At 44.9% G+C, this 15,145-nt stretch overlaps 3 protein-coding genes and 1 long non-coding RNA gene across 7 annotated transcripts; 1 reads left to right on the top strand and 3 right to left on the bottom strand.

The window, feature by feature from the left end:
- Positions 1-256: 256 nt before the first annotated feature.
- Positions 257-4,142, bottom strand: LOC108936968 (actin-related protein 2/3 complex subunit 4-like). Of its 2 annotated transcripts, none has more exons than XM_018756639.2 (7): positions 4,127-4,142; positions 3,748-3,845; positions 1,923-2,041; positions 1,726-1,837; positions 1,337-1,432; positions 993-1,163; positions 257-775 (listed from the first exon to the last, which is right to left on the bottom strand). In XM_018756639.2, coding segments are annotated over exons 1-7 (603 nt in total). In that variant the 5' UTR covers positions 4,128-4,142; the 3' UTR covers positions 257-769. The 2 variants fall into 2 exon arrangements, with proteins under 2 accessions (XP_018612155.1, XP_018612154.1); XM_018756638.2 differs by lacking the exon at positions 4,127-4,142 and adding an exon at positions 4,101-4,116.
- On the top strand, positions 3,441-12,473 carry tada3l (transcriptional adaptor 3 (NGG1 homolog, yeast)-like). Of its 2 annotated transcripts, none has more exons than XM_029249867.1 (9): positions 3,441-3,472; positions 5,135-5,367; positions 5,715-5,965; positions 6,507-6,612; positions 6,811-6,943; positions 7,159-7,262; positions 7,443-7,552; positions 10,880-11,071; positions 11,414-12,473. In XM_029249867.1, exons 2-9 carry the CDS (start codon positions 5,158-5,160, stop codon positions 11,604-11,606), a joined length of 1,299 nt encoding a protein of 432 aa, XP_029105700.1. In that variant the 5' UTR covers positions 3,441-3,472; positions 5,135-5,157; the 3' UTR covers positions 11,607-12,473. The 2 variants fall into 2 exon arrangements, with proteins under 2 accessions (XP_029105700.1, XP_018612153.2); XM_018756637.2 differs by lacking the exon at positions 3,441-3,472 and adding an exon at positions 4,486-4,810.
- On the bottom strand, positions 7,120-15,106 carry LOC114909871 (uncharacterized). 2 transcript variants are annotated; one of them, XR_003797429.1, is made up of 4 exons: positions 14,898-15,106; positions 8,041-8,277; positions 7,474-7,545; positions 7,120-7,276 (listed from the first exon to the last, which is right to left on the bottom strand). It is a non-coding gene; the product is annotated as an uncharacterized LOC114909871 (long non-coding RNA). The 2 variants fall into 2 exon arrangements; XR_003797428.1 differs by having other exon boundaries at positions 7,211-7,276; positions 8,168-8,277.
- Positions 12,401-13,828, bottom strand: h1-10 (H1.10 linker histone). Its single transcript, XM_018756640.2, has one exon. It carries the CDS (start codon positions 13,717-13,719, stop codon positions 12,979-12,981), a length of 741 nt encoding a protein of 246 aa, XP_018612156.2. The 5' UTR covers positions 13,720-13,828; the 3' UTR covers positions 12,401-12,978.
- Positions 15,107-15,145: the final 39 nt, after the last annotated feature.

The following is a 15,145-nucleotide window of genomic DNA, read 5'->3' as shown; positions in this document are numbered from 1 at the left end:
ATTGGTTTTTGGTTTCTGTGCCTTAGTTTTCATCTTGTATATGAGATGTTATAAAACAATGGGGTAATGCTGCCAGCTATAATCCAAGGATACACTTTCAAAATATTTTAATGAAATGTCAACTGATATAATAGTGAAAGTCCAGCCTATTAAGTTTTCTTCCACTAAATGACTGTCCCTTTGCATCCCTAGACTGTATATTGAAACATCTGATGTACAAGGAGAGTGGAAACTCACTGGAAAAAAAGCACTACAAATGAGGGGTAATGGGCTTTAATTGTCAACAACATATCTAAGATTGTTTCCATCAGCAATTGCTAGGTCTGTTCAATATTGTGTCAAAATGCAAGCATAAGCATTGTCCTCACTGTAGTCTGAAGGGTGGTTGTAACAAAAAGTATATTGTATATTATATATAAAAAACACATTAAATTACCAGAAGAAAAAACATGTTTCCCTGCCCTCATGAATATTGATTCAGGTTTAACTAAAAGGACCCGCCTGATTTAAAGTTTTGTTCTGAAGGCAGAAATTAACATAGCTGAGAATATTTATGTACAAAACATCAATATTCATTAGATCAGGGAAGCCTATTAAGAGAGGACCATGGCACCCTCTTTTGGATTGGTCTCTTTTCAATGGGTCTCCTTGCTGACTGGTGTTCATGCGCTCCTTCCTCTTCATTTGGCCCCTAAAAACTTTTCCTCGCCATCCACAAATCCAGTTACAGCCACGTCATGAGGTCAGCACAAGGACTGGAAATCCTTCCTCAGAACTGCAACAGTGCAAACAAATCACTTATCTGGTGCATTGTCTGAACTATCCTGTTTAAATTTGTTACCATAACCTCAAATGTGATTGAGTTAGCACAAGTATGAAACAAAAGTATCTGAAATATTACTAATACTTTGTTTCATACTCATGAAGACTCCAAATCACATTTGAGGTTACAGTAATGCAGAGTGAGAACAGAAATGAGGGGTGAAACTCACATTTTTGAGGAATTCTTCTGCTACAATACGGGCACGGGCATTGACGGACAGTTTCATCTCACTTATCTCCTTGTCAATCTCCTCCATGAAATGGATGACAAAATCCACCAACTTGTGCTTATACATCTGCTCCGTGTGGAAGTTGGTGATGAGGAAGCTGATGTCATAGCCCTGGCACCAGGAACAAGAAATGGTCAGATAAGAGGACATTCTTCTCTCATGGTGCCCATCCCTCATCCCATGCTGCCAAACTTTTCATAGCACTACTCAGCATGCAAATCCTCAGAACAGTTCCCTCCATCCCATCATCTTCACCCAACTTCCACCCATTTATCCCTCTTCACCTCCACAGGTTTCCTCCTCAAGATGAAGAAGTTCTCTGCTCTCATCATCATGAAGCGCATGAATTTATGGCACAAGATCTTCTCAATCTCATCAGCCTGTTGGGAATCACATTTAAATCGCAATGTTAACTCTCACTACTCAGCCAGTCATAAAACCCGCAAGCTGTAACAATGTGAGGAAGAGTAAGAAATAAGATGCATTGTGCTGATTTTAAAATGTAGCTGTTGAGTGTTGATGCATAAAGCACCATCATGTGACGCTATGCTTTAAACTGCACAAATGATAAACAATGTGAGTTTTATAAGAAAAGGTAATAGTTTACTTATTTTGCGATATTTGCTCCAGGCTGAGAACTTTTGTGGGAGAGAATTACAGCTTTAAGGCTAACCTGCTTCACAGCAATGCTGACACGGACAGAATTGATGGATCCCTCTATGAGAACCTTCTCCTTTTCATTGCGGCTGATAATCACGGGCTGCAGCAGCAACTCCTTGCTGCTCCTGCGGGTTGGGAAACGGACGTTTTATTTGCAACGGACACAAGAAATACAGACTGAAGTTTACAGATATGAGAAAGAGAACGTACCGGACCTCCACCTCCGGCTTGTTGTGACGCTCCACCACCTGAGAGGAGAAGTTCTCCAGGCAGAGTGCGGCCTGCAGCGTGGCTCGCACGGCGTTCAGATATGGGCGCAGAGTCGCCGTCTTGCAACAAAAGGGGGACACACATAAGTGCACAGGCACCAACTAATCGTCCATTCAACTGAGAAATCAAAGTTTATTCAAGTATGATCGTATGAAAATTCCGAGATGATTTCCCAGATCCTCGTCTCTCCGCTGGCTTCCTGCAGGTGCCCGTATCGAGTTCAAGACTCTGGCCGTGACCTAGAAGAGCACCAATGAATCTGCTCCACTCACTACCCCGTTCTACCTCCGCAAAAGGCCGTGCCGCACTAAAGGCATCTCGTACCCCTCCCGGCAGCAGCGCCGGCAAGCAGACGCACAGGTCCCAACCTGTAACTAGAATTCCAGGGACCCTGCGCTGCTGCAAAGCAACACACAAAGTCTGAGACCAGCTGCCTTCACACTGACATCTCGCCGCCCACTTCATCCTCTTGAATTATACTAAAATAGCCTTTCAGCACCACTACTCTAAATAATTGGGTGCGTGCAGTAAATTATCGATGCTAACAAAGTTACAAACAAAGGCCTGTTCAAACAAGTCATACTTATTTAAGGAGCTGCAGCTCTGGATTATGCTTCTCCGGAGTTCTCAAAAGAGGAAGTAGTTTAGTCACGAAATGAGAGAAGAAGGTCATCTTATCTGGTAATCATCATGATGTTGCTACAACTTAATAGTAGGAGGACAGAAGGAGAAAAATAAACTTCTATTGCTATTAATACTACTGGCCACTTCTGGTTTTGTTTGCAGTGACAGACAGTGTGTATCATGTAGCGCAGCGCCGTCGGCCGGTGGCCGCGGGGGAAGCGCGCGCCGTGTGAAGCGCTCGCGCAGCTCCGCCAAACGCTGTGGGCTCGCAACTCGAACACCTGCCGCCTGTGCCTCAGACTGGGGCGGTTAAAACGAGTCCGTGTAACGCGTGAAGATGGACAGGTCAGAACGAAATACTATTAAAAATATATTCGGCTATCCTCAGTCGTGGGCCGAGGGAAAGCTTTTAAACCAGAACCAAGAAGAAGAGTCGAGAGACAGGGCGGACTGTGTGACAACCACATTTCAGCGTTGTACATCCTCCTGCCATTCTGCCACTGACTGAAAACACTTCTGTTCTGGCTAAAAATAAAGCTCAAAATGTATCGATATAATGGCAGAAATTAATATATCCCGCTGAATGTCAGCGGCAGTATATTCTTTCTTGGCATTCAGAAGTAACTTCCTGTGCTCGCTGTGAGCTTGAGAGCCGTAGCCAGCTTCCTAAAAAGGGACCGAGGCGATCGGAGACTCTCAGGAAGCTAAGAGCAGCTAGCAGCAGAGCTTCCACCAATGAACAGCAGACGGCTCAATTGCTGAATGCTCACGGCTAACGCCGCCAACAGCTAACGACAATGACGTCAGCAAGGCAGATGCAACGCGATTACGTGCACATCAACAGCGATTCAGTTTGGATTTTTCAGGTAACACGTCCGCGTCCACCTGAAAACACCTGGAGACAACAATGCACGTCGCTGGTGAATCGAGATCTGGGTGCGGATCCACACTGAGAACGCTGCTCTACCCGAGCAGTTAGTCCGGACTGGGGTCAGCAATTAAAAACCAACCACCGTATCCGCTGAACTTGGCATAGTCAAGATATTGTCAGTGCACGCAGTCGACCATCTATGTAATGTCATCGTAAGGCGATATATTAAGTTTGAATTTCATACGGAAGAAAATGATTGAGCGCTCTTACCATTTCAGCGTCTTGGTAGAGGAAGAAGACGGAGTGCCCTCGCCACGCCCGCTCTTCCGCGAACCTCTCCCTCGCTGGGACGTACCACTTACGACACACTGTGGGGAGGATTCCTCATGAGTACAATACAGAGCAAGTGTGCTTTAAAACATGATTATGTCGGTCACTATTTCTGTAATAATTTAAGTGAAACACAGAAGTATCTAAATTGATATTAATATCGTAGCGATGCCAAAATAGCACAATGTTTAAACATTCATTATGTGTGCCCTTACCTCCCCCCCCAATATTTTTTCTAAATACAATGTTCATATACATGAAAGTGGCTTTTCTAATTAAAGAGCATCTTTTACTTTTTACACCATGGGTTCCTTCTTACTTGTGCACTGTACTCAATTCATAATCAGTCCCTTCACTTTAGTGTGTTATATTTATGGAATATTATTTGCGTTCATATTACGTTTTAGCCCCTACTTTCTTCCTTATAAGGTGAAACGGGTCGCCGAATTACACAGAGCAGTGTAGGGGACGCCTGCTCAATCAAACACGAAAAATGTCTCTGTACAGTGTAAAAAGTTGAGCAAGTCATTGAAAATGTGTAAAACGCACTTTAAAAAATATAACCAGTCTTAACCGTAGCCATTGTTTGTTGTTTCTACATTTGTGAAGCATACGTAACGCATCCACTATATTCAATATTGCTATTTGAATGTCGGAAGTAGACACGGTTTCGCCGGGTTATTTGTACCAGCGTGTTCGGAAGACATTTGGTTTTTGACATTATTTACCTGTTAAAACATAACAGGCATAGCAAACAGCTGAAGAGAACTTGTTTTAAGGACATACTGAATGCGTAAAGCTGTCCGCGCACTCGTTGAAAGCAAACCGGCGACTGGTGCTTGGACCCCCCCCTCTCAGCACATGGTTCAGTCCGTAATGGACCCCGCAGTCTGAAGGCCCCTCGCTACGCCATTGTTTTTCAGTTTCATCTGTGTGATTCAACAGAGCGACGGCCTCACTGAATTCAATCAATTTCTGCTGAATAAGAGTTCCCACTTCTGAGGTAGTGCGTTTTCCACGACTCGCTGACACCAGAACCCAGCGGGAAACGCCACAGAGTTACCTGTCTAGCGAGCTGGTTGAGTGCAGCCTGCAGTGTCAGTGTGTGTGCGTGTGGTGTAACGAAACGATCCATGCTGTTACTACTGCTGCATATATATATGTTAATTAAAATGTGTATTACACCTTAATAACATCTAGTGCATCTCGCGTGCCAGTGAGGGTTGAACGATGACCCTGATGAGTTATGAGACTGTCGGCGAGGTAACGTTAGTGATGCTGTGCTGAAGAGTGTGTATCATCATGTGTGTGTTCTCCGTTCACACAGGTCAGGTGCGCTTAAAATTAAGCATGAGCGAACTGAAGGACTGCCCCCCGCTGAAATACTACGATTTCAAACCTGTTGAGCATGTTAAGGTTTGCCCCCGCTACACTGCCGTGCTCAGTCGCTCCGACGACGACGGCATCGGGATCGAGGAGCTGGACACCCTGCAGCTGGAGCTTGAGACCCTGCTGTCCTCGGCCATCCGGCGCCTTCGAGCGCTGGAGGAGCAGAGACAGGTGCGAGTGTCACGCAGGGCTCAACCGGTCACTCACACAGATGCCATGGTCATCACGCCACGGACACTGATGGTCACTTGGACGCTCACCGGCCTGATGGTCATCTGCTGGTGGTCAATGGGTCGCTGTGATCTTCGTCCGCTTCCTTACAGGGATGGCCGATGTGGCGCTTAACGTCAACGATCGACGGGTCGTACCTAGTGATGTTGGAGAGCCCTTATTTTTTAAACCACGTACCGGTCCATTCCCGTCGTAGTGGAGACACGGTGTGGAAATGAACACGCTGCTTTCTGTGGGTGTCTGTTAAGAGGTCTTTCTGACGGTGTGCATTGGTTGTGCTGTTTTAGATCCTCACAGACTGGCAGGATAAAAAAGGGGATAAGCGTTTCCTGAAGCCAGGCAAGGAGGCGGATCTCATGGCCACGCCGCGGCACTCCAAGCCGAAGAAGCAGAAACTGGATGGCAAAGGAAGCCATGGCCCAGGACCTGGTCCTGGACGACCCAAGTCCAAGAACCTTCAGCCAAAGATCCAGGAGTATGAGTTTAATGAAGATCCACAGGATATCCCCCGCAATCCCAAGAACGACACTCCCAACAGGTGAGTGACATACACAACTGTTCAGCGATGAAAAATTGCATGAACTGAAATGATGTTGGGCCTTATTTTAAATTTTTGTTTGTAAACTCGAGCGCTTATCAGCTTAGTTGACATGCTGAAATAATTCTATTTCACTTATTTTTTGCAAAAGTTTTAGACTGTCAGTTACAAATTATATCTGAATTGAAAACTTTTTAATCCTGATGGAAATTGCTCCTGGCTACTGCAACGTACACAGAGCAGTGACAAAAGCAAGTGCGCAACACACTTTTTTTTTTAATTAAAATTTGTATCTAGGATGTATGTAGTATTTAACATTTATTGTAAGCTTTCTGGAACCCCTGACTTTATATACTTAATTTTTGTGCAGTTTTCTTCAGGATCAATAAGTTTTTATCTGTTTGTTATTGATGTAATTACTGGACACAGAGCTTGTAGAGCAAAGGACAATGTTGGTGTAGTAGATACAGGGTGACCATGTGTCCCATTTGGCTGTGTAACTGTTTCAGCTTGTTAGGCTCACTGCACGTGTGTGCCCTAGGTTTTGGGCCTCAGTGGAGCCGTATTGTGCCGATATTACCAACGAGGAGATCCGAGTGCTTGAGGAGCTGCTGAAGGTCCCAGAAGATGAGGCAGAGTACTACAAGGTGCATTGCAAGAGCAATGTGGTCTGTGCCTTTGAAATTTAAACATTGTATGTTCTGTTATGTTGTCCAGACAATGTGCACAAGTTATATTAAGCCTGTTAAAGGCATAAACACCTCTGAGAAATACAGGAGTACCATGTCTTGCATAAAAATGGGGCGTTTGTCAGTGCGTGATTGAGCAAGCATGTTGTGTTGCAGGTACCAGCCTTAGGAAAGCATTACTCACAGCGCTGGGCTCAGGAAGACCTGCTAGAGGAGCAGAGAGATGGAGCCAGAGCAAATGAAAAGAAGAAAGGCGTGATGGGCCCTCTCTCTGAGCTGGATGCTAAGGGTAAGGGGTGCAACAGAATACAGGGCACAAAAAAAGGTCAAACACAACAAATAAGAAGGTAGTGAGTGGTTGGATTTTTAATTCTTTGGTATTTTACTTATTCACACCACTTTCTGTTGTAGACAATAACACCCATTAAGGCACTGAAATCTTGTTTTAGAAAAATAATGGATAATGAAAAATACGATTCCGTAATGTGTGTCTTTTTTTCCCAGATGTGGACGCCCTGTTAAAGAAGTCAGAGTCCCAACATGACCCACCCGAGGATGGCTGCCCCTTTGGCCCCCTCACGCAGCGTCTCCTTCAGGCTCTGGTGGAGGTAAGGGAACACTCCTACAAATAAAAGAATAACTCTGAAACAAACCGTAGTATTTACTGCTGTTTGATCAGAGTTTACTGTCCCACTGGTTGTCCAGATGTTAATTATTTGTTAGACAGGACTTAACTTATCCTGTTTCTATGGCTACATTTGTCATTTGTTTTGTCTCCCACCTGCCAGGAGAATATTATCTCCCCTATGGAGGACTCACCAATTCCCGATGTGTCAGGGAAGGATGTGGGGAATGATGGTGCTAGCACGTCCCCTCGCAGTCAAGGAAAGCCTTTCAGGTAAAAAAAAAAAAAAAAAAAAAAAATCCTGTACATCATCTTATATTAGAACTCTTAATTAGGTTTAGATTTGCTTATGATTGCAAATATCCTGTGTCAACAAACCAAAAGTGTGAAATTCTACGAACTGATAAGTGCAAGCATAAGGGGGTAGCTTGTACTGTAGAGGTTAGTGGTGTTTTCTTGCAACCTGAGTGTTTCTTGTTTGAATCCCTCTATCCTGCTGCCTGCTGTTGTACCACTGATAAAGGTACTTATCCTGAATTGATAGTAACGCCACCATGCCGTGTAAAAGGGTCAGTCGTCGTAAAGTTGATTCTTCGGTGCATGCATGACTGAGTGGTTTATTTGCTGACGTTTCAGTCAAGATGCCATAAGCAGCACATAATAAGTGACAAGGGGTGGGTGCTGTAAACAGTGTGTTTATATTTTGTCAAATGACCCCGATATCCAGGCGGTCCTGGTTGAATGATTTGTTTGTTACTGACCTTGACCTTTTGTCCTTCAGTTCCAAGATGCCTTGATTTCGCCTCCACCCTGACCTAGATCCTGCTACGCACGCTCCTTATCGCTGATAGACAATGTTTACGAGCTAAAGCCCACGTGAAGGTTTACCGAGTCTAGCTAGGGAGCTCCTATGGTTTTCCAAACTTGTGTACAGGTGGAACGGTCCAGAATCTTCACAGTGTCCCAACTGAAGGTATGTCTTGTGGTTTCTCCATAAGCTGAAATGAAGAGAGAGATGGAATATACTAGTAGCCCTGGTTTATAGAAGGTGGATTACCATGATTATGGACAAAGAGCATTACAATAACCAATCAAAACAACTGTTGAATGATACTACTACTCATACATCACTAGCATCCGACAACAAAAATAGCAAGCAAGATCAGGTAGATGCTAAAAAAAAAAAAAAAAAAACTGTTGGATCAAGGGCAGCTCTCACATGCAACCTGTCTAAGGTATTGCTTAAATGCTCCAACATTTGGTTTTGGATTCGCCACATTCTCTCACTTCTTTGACCTAGTTCCTGTCCAAACAAGAGAGCGTACTGGTTGAAGAAGACAAGATAGTGGTGTTATTTGATGTACATTTTCAATTATTTGTTTTAATAGACTCTTTTCTCCAAATCACTTGCAATAAATACTATGTAGTATTTTGCTGAAACAAAGTTTTATCCAAGTTGACATACAGTGCTAGCTACACACACTACAGCATATGACCAAGTCACTCATTTATACACCAGAGCAACACACAATTTGGACCATTTAGTCACTGAGTCACTTGACATATGTTTTTGGGAGGAAACCAGAGCACCTAAAGGAAACCCATACAAACCACACAGGTTGAGGGGAGAGCAAAACCATCATACATGTTCCAGGCATGCTTTAGATTCTGTATGTGGAGGATATGTTTGTGATCGTGTTCATAAAAGATGCAGACTTGGAGAAAGCTGTTGAGACACTGATGGGGGGAGAAAAGCATAACAGCCTACCCTCCCTGGATGTTTTTGTGAAACAGACATTGGGGGAAAGTTAGAAACATTAGTCTAAAGAAAAATAACACCACATAGAACAGGTGCTCCACTATAACAGCAATCACCTACATGCCATAAGAAATGTTGTTTGTGAACTCTATTTAATCACATCAGAACACCTTACCATGCAGGTGCCTTGTGTGAAGCCAAAGAGAAACAACCACATGAAATACTCAAGCTGAACGGGTACCCATGCAACTTCAGGAGACGCATTCACACCAGCTACGTATGTGTCAGAACATACATGCAAAACACAACAATACATTAGAGACGTCTTCTAGATCCTGGCTACTGCCCCCACATGGTGGCTCACAAAGAAGAGGTGGTCTGTGGACCCCAAGCAGATAACATTCTGCTTTTCTAGGCCCCCAGTTATTTACAGGATACAGTGCTGGAAGTGAGTGTCACTCGGTGGGACAGACTAGCAGAAAAGTGTCAGCGCGAGTACGTGAACATCAGGGGATGGTGAGAACACAATCCACTCTCACTCATTTACATTTAGATTTATTCAGTTAGCTGATGAAACCACCTCAGGATGATGAATTTCAGCTCATGATGAAACCACAGGACATACCTTCACTTGGGGTTGCCTGAAGCTTTTGGCCCAATCCAGCTGTACACAAGATTGGGAGACTAGTCCAGACCAGAGTAAATAAACCAGCATGTGGCTTAGATATAGTTTTCGAGCTAATGAGGTAAGAAGCATGTCCAGAAGGGTCTCAGCTAGGGCTGATGAGATCAAGGCATCCAGGAATTCAGCAAAGTCAAGGTCAGCAACAAACCAATCAGCCAGTCATGACCGGCCACCTGTTAGGATCACCTGATAGTGTATATAAAATTATTGTTTATACAGCCTCTTTTTCTCGCTTTCTTGGTGCTGATGTTGACATCTTGATTGATGCTGAAACGTCCACCAATAAATGACTCAGCCCTACGTGCACTTAAGAATAAAAGTAATTCTTCAGGGGTTCCAATCTTCTTTCATACTGTGAAATTGTGAAAAGCGTCTTCTAAATGAAGTAATAACTAACTCACTCACTCACACATTTTCTGAACCGCTTGTCCCATACGGGGTCGCGGGGAACCAGAGCCTAATCCGGCAATTGAGGGCGTAAGGCTGGAGGGGGAGGGGACACACCCAGGACGGGATGCCAGTCCGTCACAAGGCACCCCAAGTGGGACTCAAACCCCAGACCCACTTGGAGAGCAGGACCCGGTCCAACCCACTGCGCCACCGCGCCCCCCAAAGTAACTTTTCAAAAAAAAAATAAAGAACTTTGGATAAAGGTGTCGGTTATTTCATATTTTCTTAAGCTGATGCCTTTTAGATTTTATATGTCAAGTCCACTTACAGTTTTAGGTTTGTATAATAGCCTGTATACAACAATTTACGTATTTATATAGCAGGGCTTATGTAGCTAACTGGGGCTTTTCAGGGTAAGTGGTGCAGCAGGAGTACGATTCCAAGGAGATGGGTTACCACTGTGCTACCTGCTGCCCCAAGTAGCACAGTGGTAACTCAGTATGACCACAAGTCCAAAATATTTCTTGGTATGCCACTCATTTGTAGTTCAAATGTTAATAGTTAATAGCTAAAACTGATTATAGCCCAAATGCAAACAAAAAATCAGTACTGTGAAACTTTAATGTACTTTCTCAGTACTTCTAAACCAGATGATGTGATTTGAATTTGCTCCCTTGCTTCCATTGCAAGTCTGAGACTTTAATGGCTGCATTACTCTCATTTTCCAGTATGATGTTGTTCATATATATTTGCCCCCCTCTCTTAGTGTGCCTCACACACGATCCCTGGAGATGCGAATCAAGGAGGAACTGGTGTCGCAGGGGCTGCTGGATGCAGAGGAACGGCAGGGAGCAGGTGGGGACTCGGAGGACGAAGTGCTGGCTGAACTGCACAAGCGTCAAGCAGAACTTAAAGCCCTCAGTATGCATAATCGCACACGCAAGCAAGAGCTGCTTCGGTAAGGAAGAAAGTAAAACTTACTATGTAACCACTGTGTGGTTCTGTTGTCACTTAAATTATGTACACAATTTAGAATAATGTTTCTGATGGCTGTCTAGTAAGGACAATTAAAAACCAAAAAAAGTATAATTGTCTACATTGGTATTGGATTTCATGCTAGGGAGTGAAATTCTGTAGTGACAAATTTTTTATGATAGAAATAAAATTAGCAAAAGTAGATCAGTAAATATAACTAATCATAAGGTCCGAGTTCTTTCATTTTTCTGTTCCGTCAGAAAGAACCTGAGTGCAGATGGATAAGTAAAGAGAATAAGATGATCACCTGTATTGCTTCTTACAGTCTGGCCAAGGAGGAGATGAGAAAACAGGAACTTCGACAGCGGGTTCGAGTGTCTGACAATGAAGTGATGGAAGCGTTCCGCCGTATCATGGCTGCACGGCAGAAGAAACGCACACCTACTAAGAAGGAGAAAGACCAGGCCTGGAAGGCACTGAGGGAAAGGGAGAGCATCCTGAAATTATTGGATGGGTAGAAAAGTAAGGAAGGGATGGAATGGGACCAGGGGGTCAGAGGGTAGAGATGACTTTCAGGACATGGATAGATTTATGTATAGTGCATGGTTGTGCCCTTTCACAGTGATTTTGTTTCTCCACACTGACTCATCTTAGTTCAAATGTGATCCAGTTGTTGGGGTAATGATTATAATACTAAAGTCCATGAAAGTTGTTTTGGTCTTTACTGTCAGTTTGTCATTTTTATATTTATGTACAAAGATGTATGTTTTAATAAACAGAACTTTGTTATAAATAATGTAGCGCTACTTTATAAAATTAGCTTAACTTTGCATCACATGGGTACATATTATGTAGTAGGTTTGTCACTTTTCTGACTTAGGCAATAATGCTCATATGAGCAATACTGCAGTACCAATTGGATATTAAAATTTACACGTGGTAGAGGATGATAGTTGAGCGTATATTGCATCCACAATATTACATTAAAATATTGAATGATTGTCAGGATCTGCCGTAAATGAAGAGTGAAATTGTGGGGGAAGTTCCGCTTTAGAGAAGTTGGAACGAGCATAAACCGACGTTTATAACCTAATTTAAATTGGAAGGTCTTTTATAACTGGTTTGCACAGGTTTCGGCAAAGCGTTAGTATGATGTGATTGGTTACTGTTGGTACAACGTGTAAACGGCGCAGCCAATAAAAACACGCCCTGGTTTTCATAACGTGACAGCACTCCCTTGAGGAATAGTAGTAACAAACTAGCATAGAAAGTACCTGCCGCAGAAATTATAAAATGAAACGGACACAACACATTTTAAACTTTACACGTCTTTATTAAGTTAACATAGATGAACATAACAGCTGCAGAAATTTTTTTTTATTTTTTTATTATTTTAAAACTAAGTTGATAGGAGAGCATGCGGGTTATGGTTTGGTACAACACAAAATGCTTAAGGTCACACAGGTCTTATTGCTGGTTACAGTTTGTTTTTTTTCTTTTTTCTTTTTTCCATTAATGACTTTTCCAAAGTAAGTGACGCGATATTTAGACTCAATTGATCCCGAAAAGGGGCGTTGCCCGCCCATCAAGTCACAACACAAACTGCGTAGTGTGACTAAATGGAAAACAACAACAAAAAGTCACTGACACACAATAACTGGCCAACTGTCACACAAAAGGACAGCGCTTTTGTGTACAGTTGCCCCCTGACAACCCCCTCCCCATAACCCAACAATTGTTATCGCAACGTTTTGAGCACAGAAAAACGTTTACCTTATAAAAATAAAAAGCCTTCGAAAAATAAAAAATATACGAATGTCCAAAAGAAGCATATTATTCATCTTTATCCGCGTTCAGTGCAAATGAGAAGAGAGTTAAGCGCCGCGGTGTCTATGAAGCTGCTGGGCCGCCGGACGCCTTCTTGCCTTTGGGCACTTTGGCGCCCGATGTCTTGGTCTTCTTGGGCTTCTTCACCTTTTTGGCAGGCGCCGCAGCGGGCTTCTTCTTGGCTGCTTTCTTGGGCTTCTTGGCCGCCTTCTTGGCTGCCTCTGGCTTTTTCTTCTTCGGACTGCTCTTCGCCTTGCTCTTCCTCTCCGCCGCCTTCTTGGCTTTCTTGGGGGCGGCGGCGGCGGCAGCGGAGGCGGTGGCAGGGGCGCCCGGCGGGGCGGCGGCGGCTGCGGTGCCGGTGGCGCCCGAGCTCTTTGCGGCTTTGGAGGAGCTCTTCTTGGCTGCGGATTTCTCCAGCTTCTTCTTGTTGAGCTTGAAGGAGCCGTTGGCCCCGGTGCCCTTCACCTGCACCAGGGAGTCGTTGAGCAGCAGCGCCTTGATGGAGTAGCGCAGGTAGGTGCGCCCGTTCTGCTGGTCGAACCAAGACACCTTCTTGGCTTCGTTGTAAATCTTGGCCAGAGAAGAGCCGTTCTTCTCGCCCAGCTTGCGGATCGTATCTATCACCAGCATGCTGTATTTACCGGGCTGATTCTTCTTCTTCTTGCCAGACTTCTTCTTGGCAGCAGGTGTTCCAGAAGCCGCGGTCGCCTTCGCTTTGCTCTTGCTGGCGGAGCTTTTCTTTTTGGCGTCTGCGGAGGCATCGGAAACGGCGACCGGCGCAGTCTCCTGGAGATCAGTAGCCATGGCTGAAACTGTCACTGGGACTCAAGAAGCAGACAAAATATGCGCCGCTGCTGCTGCTGCTGCTGCAGGATGCCTGTTATGCGTTTCAAGTTGTGGTGGGACGTTGTGGAGGCAACGGGGATTTATAACTGACGCGCGGACGTGATTGAGACCAACAACACTGCGCGCCACAGCGGGCGCGAGGTTGTGTTTTTTGACGTTTGTTTACACCCGTTTTTACGCCGCACGGAACGTCTTTCGTGCGCTTTTCACACACAAACACGCAAACCGGACGACACAGTGCTCGTTTCGGCGCCGGGCGAAACATCCCGTGGAAAGGGGACAGTGGCAACAGCGAAAGAAAAGCGCTCTCCCCCGCTCCGCCTCTGAGGACAGGATGGGGGCACCCACTTCACGGGCGAAAAGCGTGAGAACCGTCAAATATCCACTCGTGCCTCTGGCTGCTCTTCCTAAACACAAGGACGAGCGACGTATTGCCGCGGCGCTTCTTCTTAAACAGCGACGCGTTGTCAAAATACGCGCACTTTAATTTATTTTAACTAACACAGCAGACGCCCTCGCGTGGCAGCATGTTGAATATTGATTGATTTTTTTTTTTCTCCCCCCTGCTCCGAGTCCCGCCTTTTTTTTTTTCTTTTTTACGAATGTAATTTCGAAAGCGTTCGCGTGTATAATTAAAATCCAACAGCAGAGTGAAGCTTTTATCTCGTCACAACTTCTTGCACAAACGCGTCAGTCGTGACGATTTCACTAGTAGCCACTACGCCTTTTGCGGACACGGCGCGGCACCAGCGAACCTGCGCCTCTACGCGGCCCTACAGTCTCACAGCCTCGGTCACCCCGATCTCTCTCCGTTTCTCCTCGCCTAATGCTGCACCTGGGACGCAAATAGCGGACAGCAACAGGCTCGTACTGAACTGTGTCCCGGCGGCGACAATGACTGCTGGCACGGTGACCACATACACTCACTGGGTCCCTCGGAATAAAAGTATACACGTGGACAAAGTAAAGCAGAATGGAAACCAGACTACTGCTATAAAACTGTTCTAAAATACGCACTAGTAATAAGTCGTTGGCTATAGTTCGCAAACCCCAGACACATTCAGGTGCATAAACAACATGGACTCATTTCTGATTTTCAACATACAAAGGAAATGAAAAAAGAAAAGCTGGTTTACCTTCCTGAAGGCTAATGGCTGTTAGGGCATTTCAAATGATGGCAGAGGGTAGGGTGGTGTACCTCACTTCACCTGTCCACGTGGATCTTGTGAGGGTGGCGGGGCGCCGGCCTTGCAGGAGGAGGAGACGGACTTGGCGTGCAGCAGCAGAGGGAAGGTGGACTCCGGGACACTTCTGCGAGACACTTGAAGGGGAAGATGAGAGCTAGCGAGCACGCGGGAATAGGGGGTCGAGGCATCGGGGAGGG

Source organism: Scleropages formosus, chromosome 2 (assembly GCF_900964775.1).
Source record: "Scleropages formosus chromosome 2, fSclFor1.1, whole genome shotgun sequence".
Lineage (NCBI taxonomy): Eukaryota > Metazoa > Chordata > Actinopteri > Osteoglossiformes > Osteoglossidae > Scleropages > Scleropages formosus.
This window is presented reverse-complemented; position numbering and strand designations above follow the sequence as displayed.

Excerpts from the sequence above, each read along its gene's own strand:
- h1-10 (XM_018756640.2), bottom strand. The coding sequence starts at position 13,719 with ATGGCTACTGATCTCCAGGAGACTGCGCCGGTCGCCGTTTCCGATGCC.
- LOC108936968 (XM_018756639.2), bottom strand. Across the intron at positions 1,433-1,725 it reads TCAGCATTGCTGTGAAGCAG|GCTGATGAGATTGAGAAGAT; the intron begins GTTAGCCTTAAA and ends GATTCCCAACAG. Across the intron at positions 1,164-1,336 it reads TGAGGAGGAAACCTGTGGAG|GGCTATGACATCAGCTTCCT; the intron begins GTGAAGAGGGAT and ends TCCTGGTGCCAG.
- tada3l (XM_029249867.1), top strand. The coding sequence starts at position 5,158 with ATGAGCGAACTGAAGGACTGCCCCCCGCTGAAATACTACGATTTCAAA. Across the intron at positions 6,613-6,810 it reads ATGAGGCAGAGTACTACAAG|GTACCAGCCTTAGGAAAGCA; the intron begins GTGCATTGCAAG and ends GTTGTGTTGCAG. Across the intron at positions 7,263-7,442 it reads TCCTTCAGGCTCTGGTGGAG|GAGAATATTATCTCCCCTAT; the intron begins GTAAGGGAACAC and ends CCCACCTGCCAG.